Here is a 14036-nt window from a genome sequence, read left to right as displayed (position 1 = left end):
CAGATGTTTGTTTTATACAGGCTCTAACAAAAAGCACATCATCATCTTTTATGTATATGTTTCCAGTGAAAATGAAATTTAAAAATGAGCACTCCAACTGTAATCGTGACTCATAATATTAATATCGGAAAAAATTATTGCAATATGATTTTTTTTGTATATCATTCAGCATTAGTAGATTTTTTTCCCAGGGTGCAATTTGCAAAGAAAAAGGAAGAGTGTCTCATCGCTTTTTTGTTCTGTTTTGTATAGAAATTTACAAAAGGGCCCACTAAGACAATTAGTATATGGCGTACTATATACATTGAGTATGTAGTGTGGAGTTTGGACACACTGAATATTTCATTAATAATAACATTAGCATCAGTTTACTATGACACTATATTTCATGCTGTTTATGATCAGTTTGTAGTATGAAATGGGGGCACAGCTATTGTAAGTGTAGAAATGCTCTCCAGACACTTTGACACCACACAGGCCACCAACTATCCACAGAATTTAACCTCGTACCATGAAGCTCTATCAATCATGTCGTCACTCTTAACTCTCCTCCTGTTTTCCCTCCAGGTCATGAACTTTCTGAAAAACATGGCAGGAAACGAGTATGTGGGTTTCAGCAATGCCACGTGAGTTCCCTCTAAAACTTAAATCTTTTAAATCTGTTCTTTAGAGTTGCTACATCCATTTTTTCAATCGCCAGAGGACCAGAAAACTGGTCCAAGGTGATGTGCTCCAATACTTGTGAATGTGAAACTACGGCCAGGCACAATCTCACAGGTGTTCTCAGTTCCTCCAGTTTGAATTACATGCTGTCATGTCACAATTTTAATAGTAATCAGTTAGTTAGTTGTTCCACCCTAACAGATGCAACAAAGCTCTGTGCACACAATCTGTACACACCTACATGTTAAGTGAAAACATGTGTGTTAACTGTTGCTATGGTGTGTACACCATAGCAGAGAGCAGTTTAACATGTGCATTATGTTGCCATGTTTGATCTTTACCTGCCTCTATCACACCTTTTACCCGGCCCTGTAGTTTACATATAGTTGCATTCACACACAAGAAGCCCAGCAGGAGCTAGAGATCATACCTAAGCCTCTTTCTAAAGGTCCATATTTGACACTTTTATTTGAAGTGTTGATAATATCGTTTTAAGAACCAAAAACCATCTCAGTGTAGTTTTACATCTCCTCTCTCAGGCTTCTCTCTGGAGCTCTAGTAACAACAGGCCGGTGAGCCAATCAGAAGAAAGTAGGCTCTGAGCCTCTATTCTGATTGACTGACTGTTTTCTGAGTGATCGAATAAAATTATAGCAGATTTCAGGTAAAAACTCAGAGAAACCAAATCCTGCAAGGTTGGATGGTGGGTCCAGATGGGCGGGGCATTGGGCGTGGCTGAGAGCGCTGACTGCCTTGTTGTGACATCACAAAGTTACAGAAGTCCTGATGGCTGGTTTTAAGGCTCAGTTTCTGAATACAGGCTGTGTGCATTTCTCTGTGGACTGAGAACTTTAATACTTTCACAGTATTAATAAAGAACCTAGATCCGCTTTATAATCAAACAACACATGGACATTACCTTTTTATGCAATATGGGACCTTTTAAAAACAGTTTCCCAGTCATCACTGCTTAAATAAAGCCAGGCTTTAAAACTGTCTCTGCTTAGTTGATGTGACTGTTCAAAAGCAAAGTATTCCTTACACAAAGATTGTGACACAAATGAATGAAACCAGAGCTAATGGTGAGGCCGGTCAGTTCAGTCAGAACAGAGGCTGCACAGATACGTTATTGGAATAATGTGTGCAGTATGGTCGTACACAGCAGGTTAAAGTCTTTTAAATTGTAAACTTTCTCAGTTTGATTGGCGTTAGCTACCTGGCTAAAAAGTAAAGTGGTTATTTTCTCAATTGATTTGTAATTGACTTTATATTTAGGATGAGGTTTGGAGCTGGCATCTGTGCCGTAAAGGTCACTTGCATGTGCATGAGTGATGATGACACCACATGCTAACAATGTTTCTGTAAAAAGACCAAGTCCTGGGTCTCACGTTGCAGTTTGATCACATGGTAGCATGAGATCTCTGGTTGAACAGTACACATGAGGGGTGGGGTGATGAAATTCCGACACACACACACACACACACACACACACACACACACACACACAGTGCAAACATTTCCTTCCTCCATGTAATGGGAGTGCTCTGTTCTTTGTGCGACAGATTCCAGTCGGAGCGTGAGTCAGGGGACAGGAACTTTGCCATCGGCTACTACCTGAAAGAAAAAAAGGTTTGACTTTGGATGAGTCACACTTGATTGATGACTTTTTTGACTTTTCACTCTCTCTCTCTCCCTATCTCTCCCTCTCTTTCTCTCTCTCTCTCTCTCTCTCTCTCTCTCTCTCCCCACGTATCATTAGATTTTTCTAATGTTTTCAGATTGTATGTGTTGAGCAGCTCAGAGATAAGACCGGGGGTTGGCTCTGTATCTGGTTTACATTTAAGGGTTGATCCAGAAGGGAGGGACACAAGGGAAGTCAGAGTGTAATGATGCAGGGTGAAGCTATTACAATAAGCTTTGATGTATTTTTTTTAAAACAAATCTCTCGATGAGTCATGCATAAACTATATTTGTTACTTTTTAAATAAAATTTCATGTTGTAAAACACAAAATTACAGCTGCTTAACTTTTTGTGGTAGTTGATATATGTTCATGTGTTCATCTGTGTGTTGTTTCTCTGCAGTGTTTCCCAGAGGGGACAGACATGACATCTGTGCTGGACTTCTACTTTCAAGTGAGTGGAGCAGTGATTTATTTTTTATTTATTATTTCTTTTTATTATTAATTTTTTTTCAGTTTTCAGCTCATATTATTTTTAACAGCAGATTATTGTTTTGCTTTTTGTTTCTTCTCTTCCTCTGTTTTTGTTGATTTTGTCCCTGAGTGACAGATCCTGTTCCTACTTCTCTACCAATATTGGTCACATCTCCCTTTATTCAGTTTTTTAACACCTTTACTTCTGTTAATGCTACAAATAGTTTCTTAACTATAAACACGTGGCAAATTAAAGGAAAACCCAACATGTCTTAGTGAGGTGTTGTTTCCACCATGAGCCTCCAGTAGCACTTAAATGCTCTTTATCACAGATTCTTCAGGCCTCTGACTCTGTACAGGATGAATGAATGAACACCATTCACACAAAGACAAACAAATAATAAAGAAGAAAAACAAGCAAGGAACAGAAGTGGGAGAATAAGAACAACATGAATGTACACACCCCTCCCAATCTGAACAACTGCAATCACTGACAAATTGTCATGCACTGACACAGCAGTATGTTAAATTAAATGCATGTATTCTTGCTTTAAAAAATAATGATTTTATGTACATTTTAAACAATATCAAAGACAAACATCCTTCTTCTAAAAATATATTCTCTTGTTTGGTGTTTGGATGATGGTGTTGGAGTCTCAAAAGGATTTAGATGTGGTCATTACTGCAGCTGCACCATTTAATTCACATAGTTTTCATCGAACCATTCATTGAGCCCTTGTGCTCTGTACGGAAGCTGCATTTTCACTTAATTTGTTGCTTGTTGTCACCTCTGCCGCCACTGTACCGTCATTTTCACCTTGCTCACGTCAGACTTGACTCTCTGTGCTGAAAATTTTAATAGAGTAATGATACAAACTGTCCTTTATGTGACCCCTCCCCCAGCTTTGTTCCATTGAGGTGACCTGTGAGAGCGCCAGCGTCATGGCAGCCACCCTGGCTAACGGTGGGATCTGCCCAATCACGGGTGAGCGCGTGCTGAGCCCAGAGGCGGTGAGGAACACCCTGAGTCTGATGCACTCCTGCGGCATGTACGACTTCTCAGGACAGTTCGCCTTCCACGTAAGTAGAAGACACATTTTCACAAGATGGCGAGTAAGAGCTGATGTGGTCGAGTAGGGACAGATATTTTAAGTAGGAAAGACTCAAAGAGGTGAAGTGAAGCAGTACCATTACACTGATGAGACACTAATAGGCCTCAGATGGAGAACATAATAAGTTTATACATAAATTAGGCATAGATTTACAAACAGTCAATCCGCTCTTGTACGTCCTTATTGGTTCCAGGTGAGACGACCTCATGTCAAACTTGATGCTCGTCTCATTGTTTACCTCTAGGAGGAATTAGCATGATTAAGCTCAGGCTGTACAACCCACATAATGTCATGGCCCAGTGGAGTCATGTTGTACATGTACATCTAATAAGTCTTTGAAATGATCTAAAAATACTGTTGAAACATTTTGTACATAGAAAACTGATCAAGTCTTGATACAAGCAGATTATACCTCCACAATACTGAGGAGCACATAATGTGCCTTGGCACAGCAAAGCTGTCGTGTCACATGGTCTGTCTGAGCTGAGGTGTTTGTTGTGATAAGACTGTTTATTTTAATGAGACACGTCTTAATGACAGAAGTGCTGAGAGATCGAGTGACTTGTGAGCAGCTTCAGCCTTTCACTTTCTCATGATATCGATCATATCTCCAACGGCAGAAAGTGAGAGTACATATCTACAGTGTTCATGTGCTCATTCATTTTCGTTCATTCTGTTCGAGTTGGATTTTGGAAACAAGGGACTGGTCGAAATGAAGCCTGAACTTCAAACTAAATAAAGATGATTGAAAGAAAAACTGAAATTATTCAGTTATGTACACTTTGCAAAGATTCTTCAGTATTTAAATCACAGAAGAAAACAGGAGGCATGTTCCTGAGGAATTCTGCTAAAAATCAGCTTGTTCCGATTATTGTTGACTTGTTTCCATTTTGAGCTTTGCGTTGTTGCCTGCTGATACTGCAGACACACACAGCCGATCTTCCATTATGTAACCCGTCTGTTTTCCCTGTTGTAGGTCGGTCTGCCGGCCAAGTCTGGAGTAGCGGGCGGGATCTTGCTGGTTGTACCCAACGTGATGGGCATCATGTGCTGGTCACCTCCACTGGACAAGCTGGGCAACTCTGTCAGAGGAATACAGTTCTGCACGGTATGAACAGGAGATCACTGCAGAGTGAAAACATGATCAGAGCCCCGACTAAGAATAACTGCACCAACAATTTTTATTTATTTATTTATTTTATACACACCAGAGCTCAAATAAAATCCTAGTAGCACAAGACAGTTTTTGTTAGAGCTGAAAATGTTTTCTTTGTGTTCATGTTGATGCTTTACATTAATAATGCATCACTATGTGCTAAGTTGTTACGGACTGTATCTCAAATGACACAGTCACTCAGTGCCTCAAGATCCAAGGAAAATATCTGCTTTGTCTGAATGTACAACACGTAAAGGCCCAGGTGGAAGTTTTTACCTTTGAAAATATAACTTTCATATTAGTGAATAGCACAGTGTCAGAATCACCATATTGAGTGTTTTCTAAACCAGTGGTGTAAATAGATTTATTTATAAATATGTGTTACACTTAACAAACAAAAATGCATCATGGGTAAAAAAAAAAAAGGCTATTAATGATTGGAAATTGTGCAAGAGTGTCCTTGAGTGTTCCTGGCTGGAATACTTTCAGAGTAACTGGACCTGCTTAATCAGTAGGTGATGCTTGACTAATGATTACCTGAAGACCAGATAAGTTCTCAGTAAACACATCCGCCTCTGCCGCTCATGTAATTAGATTACTTATTTCCTATTTGTCTCTTCTTTTTCCTTTTTTCTTTTAAAGGCAACATGTGCTCATGTGCTTTTCAACTATCAGTCATCAGGAAAAATGTCAACTTTAACAGCGTAGAGTAAATTCATGTGTTCATCTTTTCGTTCCAGGACCTCGTGGAACTTTTCAACTTCCACAACTACGACAACCTGAGACACTTTGCCAAGAAGCACGACCCTCGCAGAGAAGGAGGGGACCAGCGGGTAAGGACGCACAGCACCGTGTTGTGAGGGGACAAAGAACCAAACACGACACACATTTCTCTCATCAGATACACTACTGATACCATCTCAAGAACGTGGGTGACGCTGCGGTCCCTGCTGATTTCTAGCTGATATTTAGCTCCATAACTGTAGAGTACACCTGAAGGGAAAAACATACAATGTCAGATGAAGAGCAAAACAGGGCAGTCCTCATCCTCTTTTCTCCTCAATCTGTTTGTGCTGCCTCTGTCTGAATCCCCTGCTGGTGTTTTTCTTTCTAGTCGGGTCCTTTTCTAAAGTGGATTTTTCACTTTGCAGCAACACACAAAAGAAGCTAAATTAACTAAATGTGTGTGTAACAAAAAGTTCTTTGGTGCATCAGCTAACATTAACCAAAGTCCCACGCTAATGAAAAGTTGTTTCTCACAATATGTTACAGCAAACACACAAAGACACAAAACACATACACAACCACAGAGGAAGTGAGACTAATTTGTTATCCGTGTCAATTGAAACAGCAGCTCTCCTTCGGACCCATGGATTACGAGAGCCTCCAACAAGAGCTAGCTCTGAAAGCCCCTCTGTGGAAAAAGGTGTCCCCCACTGAGTCGCACCAGGACAGCTCTACCACTGTAGTCTATAGGATGGACACTGTCAGCGAGTGAAACTTAAAAAAAAAAAAAAAGGAGCACTTGTCCCGCACACCCCCACCTCACCTGATCTCTCGCAGCAGCACCACCATCTTTCCTTGCCCTTTGATATTTATATATAAATTATGTAGAGGATTATTTATTGCTTGTGAAGCAGTTACTGTGTGGACGGACTGGGAAGCTTCTTTTGTTTGTGTCTGTGTTGGAGAAATGGGACGAGTTACTGCTTGTTTGTTTTTACTCTGAATTCCAGATGAACTTGTAGCCTCCACCTGGTTGTTGCCTTAGCGTGTGTGTAGGATCTGATGTACAGTGTACAGGTTGTGCTCTTGTTACATCTCACCCCATTTATTGCAATGTTATTTTGTTTTGGGTTTTTTTTTGTGTTTTGTTTTTTTCATTTCAACAGAATCCTATTTAAAATGTAGGCTAAGGGTTGATTTGAGATTCTGTTTTATTTTATTTCTATTTTGACAAAAGGAAAAAAAAGAATGATGTATGAGTGTGTTTGCATGTGTGGAGCTTCAGTGCAGCCAGTCTTTAGACCAACAGTCTCCACATCCACGGTCAGACTGCTAATGATTGCTTACTGTAGCTCACACTGAGGCCCCAGAGATTAGCACATTAAAGCAGATGCTGATGTACTGTAGGAGATGATCACAATGTGACATTGTGCGTCTTAGGATTTTACTAATGGGAAGTGTTGGGTCAAAGGAGAATATTGTTAACATATCAGTTAGCTGTGAACGCTCGGGCTTTGGCTGAAATTTTTTAAAAATGAGCCCTGACTTCTGAAGGGATTTTAATAATGCAGGGTTTTGTTTTTGTTTTTTGCTTTTCTAATTAATGATGGGCAAAGGCGTTTTCGCACTACTGAATCATTAGAATCAGTTCATTCAAAAGATTTGTTTAAAAGATTCATTCAACAAATGGTTAAGTGCTTCACTGAAGCGCAGACTGTGTTCCCACACACGAAACTGATCGGTCATTGGTGCATCTCAAATATTTCCCTATACATATCAGTCTGGGTAATGTCATACATCTGCAGTTCAAGGTCAATGTTGTCGAATCTTTGAAGCTTAAAGTCAGCTGTGCATTTGTTGTCTTGAACAGACCTCATTCCTCCTGTGAACGAATGACTTGAATCACTCAGTGAGTTTATACCTGCACGTTTGCTCACAGCTGACTTGTTTCAGGAAGTGATTCAGTTCAGTTCGTTCTCACAAAAGATTAGTTCTCTTGAACAAAACCTTCACAAACAACACTACAGTATTTCCAATCTCACATGCTGGACTTTGAAAGGAAAAATCAACACAAAAACTGAGCGCCTGTCACTGTAGGGCAAGGCAAGTTTATTTATATAGCACATTTCAACAAGGCAATTCAAAGTGCTTTACATAGAGCTTAAAAAGCATCAAGACAGAATATGAGAGCAACACAAGTAGAAAGACATTTAAATACAAATAAAAAGTGTTGAATAAGACAGATAAAACTGTAGCTCAAAGACAGACATGATCCTCGCCGACAGATGTTTGCATTAGAATAAAGGCAGACCACTGCGATAAATGGAAATCCCACATTAAAGTCAGTTGATCTGCAAAACATGTTGCAGGAGTAAAACTGTACACTTGTATGTGCTGGAATTATTTTTAATAGTAAATTCTAAATTGAATAACTTTGAAATATAACATTGTTTGTGCACCCTCCATATCTTTATTGATGGAGTACAAAACAGACATTGGAGTCCTGAGAACTTGGACCTAAAAACATAATCAGGGTTGAGAAACAGTTGATGTACATTGTGCTGACTGAACTGGAAGTTCTGTTTTACCACGGTTTCTATTTTCAATATGCCAGTATTTGTGATTATGTTGTGGTTGATACAACACAAGCAAATAAAGGTTTGCTCAGCCAAAGGAGAGAGGTGAGGTGACTAGAACAACAGGCTGTTTGTAAGGCTCCTGGTGGAGACTCGTTTGACCCGATAGTCCTCATTTACCTGTCAGACTGTCAGGAGCAACGACCTCGGTGGACTGGCTGCAGCGGCTGAGCTGCTGTGGAGTTTGGATGAAAAAATGTGTGTGGGTGGCTGATTGTTTGTTTTTGATTTGTGTGTACACTCAGTATTGCATCGCGTGATGGGGGGTGGAGGGTGTTGTTTGTTACAGCAGTAAGGGCCCGTGCTGTGAGCAGCAGGTGACTGCTGCATCCAGGCTGTTTTCACTGTCTGTTTACACTGCGCACAGAAATATGGTTGTGTTGACACAGGTCGCCTCAGTCTGGAGATTAAGCTGCTCACTACAGAAATGGAGAGCAGTGATCTATATGTTGACCTGTCCAGAGTGTGTCCCACCTCTCACCCAGAGTCAGCTGGGATTGGCTACAGCGCCACCACCACCCACCACCACACACACTTCTGTGGTACTGATTTAAATCAACACAGAATAGCAGTTGTGTAAACATCCAATTCTACATTTTCAGTCAATCATGAAAGCGCAGGCACAGAAACTCATGTATGATATTGGCAAATTACAAAGAATGGCCAGCTCTGTCAGCAGAGGAAGATGATATTAAATGGATGTTATCAAATTATTTTAGAAGCATCAAGTCCACTGGTCCAGAAATGTTTATGTTTACTGCTGTGAATATTCCTTACTAAAAACACATAAGGTTCGAACCCTTCAAAGACATATTTTTTGCGCATTATGTCCAGCAGAGTGCAAACAACATCACAAGAGTTATAACTACTTGTACAGGTGCTCATGGATGCATTTTTTGAGATGTGCCCTCAGGGTGTTATGGATCTGGAGTGGTAGGCTAGGCTAACTGTAGCTTACTTATAACCTTGAGGTTCTGACTGACTACTGACCAAAACACAAAGTATTTCCAATCGGAGCTCGGAGTGACACTCGCTCTCTGTGCAGCAGAGCTGGGTTGTGAACTCACTGCCATCATTTCTGCACAGTTGTTGAATTATCTGCTCGTTTCAGCTTGACCTGTGTTTCACCTTCAGTCAGTGACAGTGACGAAGTGTCCGTCATACGGTCGCCTCAGTGCTGCTCTTTCACAATTGAATGTCTGTTTATTTTTACAGTTTGATTACATAATCAAATGTATGACTATTGGTTGACACCCCCACTGCAGATTGAGTGTCGGCATGCAAACTCACACAGAACATGTATCCAGTGTTACTCTTAAACTAAGGTTATTCAAACTTGTTTCAGTAGACATAACTTACTGAATTTGTGAATGTACATAGCAGCAGGTGTATATAGCTTTTAGGTGTGTGTCTGCACATGAGTGATGACTCTCAGCAGCAGAACTGAGTGTGTGTGTGTTGAATTTACACTTAAGACGTTCCGAATTTATGGTATTATCTCCTCCAGGAAATAGAAAGACTTGCACATGAATGTCATGTCAGCAGATGCCTTAGATGTCGCTCTATTGTGACTGTGCTAGGGGGAAGGGGGGGGGGATTTATCTGTTTGTTACTCAATCATTGTTGAAACTGTACAACTGGTGTGTGGTGTTTATCAGTGGATTTGACTCCAAGTGATAGATGCCAGAGCCAATAATACCCCGTTACTACTCTGTCATGTTGTTGAGTGAAGTATTTTATTTATTTTATTATAAGTCATGGACGTCTGTTATTGTTTTTTTGTTTGTTTTTTTCGGTTTTCAAGTTTCTGCTCTTTATTGTGTGGAGGTACAAGAAGCCTTTTTCATACTCCTGCTGTGTTTTCCACAGTATAAGTGGAGTTTGTCTGTCGGCTACTTTGAATGATTTTATTCATATTCCTGTTACTTCATGCTAAAGTTTGCAGTGGACTTCTAGAAAGTACTGACAGTGGGACAGTTAAAGTTATAATCCTTAAGATTTTCAATATATCAGACACTGTTTGATACACATTAAAAAGCCAGCAGATCAGTGCTGGAAGCAGAAGATGCTGCTTCTCATCTTCTGCTTCCAGTACTGACCTGCTGCATGTAGATTCACAGTAACCAGGTTACTGCAGTGCATGGAAACCAGCGTCACCTGGATTCTCTGAGTGACCACGTTGCTGTAAATGCAATAACTGCCAGCAACTGAGTCAGACTGAAGAAGTGGCACATGCATCCATCGCATGTAATTTGTCACATTATGATGTTGTTCAGATGAGAACAAAACATGTCACAATACAACATATTAGTATATGAAGACATTAAAACTAGTAACAACAATCTTAAGAATTACAACTTTAAATGTACAATTATACTATGATGATGGATGTGCTTAAATGCAGCACAGTTAAACAGTGATGTCATTATGATTTTCTACATGATGATGAAGTCAGCTTCATTATGGTTTAGGTATTGTCATGGCCACAGTTTGTGGGATCACCTCAGATGTGATTTTAGTTTCTCATCTCAGTCTCAACCTTTTTTTTTTTTTTTTTCTGACCAGTCAGTCATAAAATGTGCGTGAAGGGAATCAGTCTCCTTTGTGACAATGTGCAAGTCTTTATTTCTTTGCTGCTACAGGGTATTCCTCCCCACCAGCACCACCAGCACCCCTGGCCCCAAATCTAAAACCCAGTGCCTGCATGTCTACGAGACTGGACCAGAGCAGCTCTGACATGAGACTGGCTCGACCTGATCGCTGATCTGATTTGTTCCACTTTGGTAAATGGCGTCAGTGGTGCTGGAGGGTCAATGAGCTGTGTTACTTGAAGTTTGTGATCGGTAAAACTTTTCTTACTCCTCAAAGTCTGATATTACTCTGCAGAAGGGCTTTTGAATGCAGTAATGAGTGTTTCCATTCAAATCATCACATTTTCATGTATGTTTTTTTTTCTCTTTGAATTCTCATCTCCCCCTTGCATGCTTATTTGTGTCTGATTTGATGAATGTCTTTTTAATCCCATGTTGTATGTTCATTTCATTTTTCTTTTCACATGTCTTTATTTATGTTGATTTGTGTCTTGGACATACATTTTATCCCTTATGACATTGAAATTGCATATAAATTTAAAAATCTATCACTACCATTGTTATTTGGTGACCTTGGAATTGTAAGGTTCTCTAATGTCCCGGTCCGATATTAGATATTTATATGTCGTTTTTAAAACGTCTCTTTTTGCCAAAAAATTTATTGTTGAGATTGAGAAAATACAATTTTACATGTTAAATTAAAATAAATTCCTCAAACCTGCAGTGGATGAAACCGTACAGTTCCAAGCTCATGACTGATGACTGTTAAACTTCTCTTTGTTTTGATTTTTCTCTGTCCACATGGTTGTAAATCTGTAAAGTCTCCATAAACTCATGAACTGTCCTGTCTGCTTGGAGAAGACATGAACTCGTCTTCCTCGTCTTTTGTTTTTTTTTTCTTGGCTGTGACGAACTTGCAGACTCGACAGTGACAGTGGTGTTAAGATTTTTGTTGCCTTGGTGTCCCTTGTATAAAATCCAATAAAGCACTGTTCTCTTCTCTAAAATCTTTCTCTGCGCCCGCAACTGTTCTTCAGCCACCTCCACCTTTTCCTCTAGAGACTGATGCTCCTGTTGTTTTGATTGCCCCGCTCCTTCACCCCGGTAGTTGTATTGACATTGAGTAGTTACAAGAATTTAGCAGCGGTAAATAAAGGATCATTGTGTGTATTTAAGCACCTGAAAATTTTACCTATGAATATTGAATCTTGAATATAGATATGAGGAAGAAGGCAATAATCAATGTTATAAATACATGAATTTTTAAAGGAATAGCTAGACACTTTGTTTTATAATTCACTCTTTATGTTTAATCCTGACCAAAACCAAATTGTTTGCTGTTATACAGCAAATTATTTTTACACGTCTGTTTTTGTACAGATTAAATAACATGTTAATTGATGAGCATTATACATGCTGGTAGGTGAGTTTTGTTACTGATAGACAGAACCAGCCTAGCTGCGTGTTATGTTTCCAGTCTTTGTGCTAAGCTAAGCTAACCAGCTACTGGCTGTAGGTACATATATAACATACAGATATGAGAGTAGCATCAATCTTCTCAACATTCACCAGAAAGTGAATAAGCATATTTCCCTATTTGTCAAATTGTTCCTTTAATACTCACAAACTCTGCTCACCTGGTTTGATCAGAAACCAAAGAACCAACCGCCTGTATCGTCAGATTCTGGTTCCAATGTTGCTAAATCCTGATTGGTGCACAGTGTGTTATTTTTACTGAACCCCGCCCACTTTAAACCAGTGAGAAGAGCACAGTGAGGAAAAATAAAAACACAAATCTCTCAAGACTTCAGAAAAGCATAAGCAGCAGCTTCATTTTTGTGTTTCATTAATGTTTCGAGAGAAACAAACTCATTCATGATTCGAACAGCACTTGATGATCACATAGCAGTTCATACTTTTGTTACTTAGTCTCATGGACCAACAGAATGGTTTGATACTATCATGGTTTGAAAAAAAGCCTCGTCATTCAACACCTAAGGAGCCAGTCAGCATGCAGCATGCTCAGACCAAGATCTAATAATGCTGGTGATTGACTGTTAATTTACAGAAACATGTAAAGTACCAAAATTAAAGTCAAATACAGTGGAAAGTCAATAAAAGAGGAAAATTATAAACATACTGCTGACAGTGATACAGTGCAGTCCAACCAGTATCTGTAGCATTTACAAACTGTCTACTGCACACACACTGACCCACATCAGTTTACATACAAATACTGGCTGTTATTAATCAGTGTCAGCACAGTTACTGAGAGTTAAAAACATGAGCTGTAACTTCAGCACAATATAACTCATTTAACAATATGAACGGAACTTTCCTGTGACACAAAGTTGAAGCTTGAGAGGAAAATTTGTGGTCGGCCCTTTACAGAAATGGACAAGAAATTCTCAAAAGAAATTTCCCTAAAACTGAAAGGAAAGACATTATGCTAAATGAAATAAAAAATTCTAAGGATATAGAACTAACCACAGAGGGAAAACCTCACCCTCAGTCTAACCTGAACAGGGACAGAGGAACATGAGCCCTAAACTTTTGCTTTGGTGGTTTGTGTGGCTCTGTGTTGTAATACATAGGTCTCGTTTCAGAGCCAGATTTTTCTTCCTACGGCCGTGAAGGCCTCAGACCAGAGCGAGGCTTTTATTTTGGTGAAACGATGCTCCGTAATAGTTTGGTTCTTTGGTCCTTGCTGTCATTTCATAAAAGAGTAACTGAACTCTAGACTGAAAATCAGGGCTCTGCTGCCCCCTGGTTCACCTCTGAGTGATGTTGCCATATATGTCACCCATAATAATCACATATATAAATCCTCTGGAAATATGAAGATATAAGTTTATAACATATATGAAATACCCATAGTAAAAAATATATATTTGCAATCATTAGAAATATCTGATACATTTTTATATGGTGTAACATGTTCCAACCATATATGTATGTGATATAGATATATATTTACTGTATATATTCAAGTTTATTA

The 14036-nt window shown here is 39.4% G+C and overlaps 1 protein-coding gene across 4 annotated transcripts in view; it reads left to right on the top strand.

Moving 5' to 3' along the window:
- Positions 1-14036, top strand: part of glsb (glutaminase b) — a 39967-nt gene that overhangs the window by 19852 nt on the left and 6079 nt on the right. Inside the window, exons 9-15 of one of the 4 annotated variants that reach the window (XM_087178501.1) lie at positions 568-626; positions 2226-2292; positions 2747-2797; positions 3721-3897; positions 4906-5037; positions 5826-5918; positions 6440-12045. In XM_087178501.1, coding sequence (XP_087034627.1) covers positions 568-626; positions 2226-2292; positions 2747-2797; positions 3721-3897; positions 4906-5037; positions 5826-5918; positions 6440-6583 — 723 coding nt within the window. In that variant the 3' untranslated portion in view covers positions 6584-12045. Of the gene's footprint in view, positions 1-567; positions 627-2225; positions 2293-2746; positions 2798-3720; positions 3898-4905; positions 5038-5825; positions 5919-6436; positions 12046-14036 lie in introns of those variants that run through there. The other 3 variants (XM_087178502.1, XM_023423105.2, XM_023423103.2) reach the window with 3 other exon arrangements.

Source organism: Seriola lalandi, unplaced genomic scaffold, assembly GCF_002814215.2.
Source record: "Seriola lalandi dorsalis isolate HSWRI2012SDOR001 ecotype SW California unplaced genomic scaffold, Sedor1 jcf7180002054689, whole genome shotgun sequence".
Classification (NCBI taxonomy): Eukaryota; Metazoa; Chordata; class Actinopteri; order Carangiformes; family Carangidae; genus Seriola; species Seriola lalandi.
Note: the sequence above shows the minus strand (reverse complement) of the source record. Positions and strands in the feature narration are given on the sequence as shown.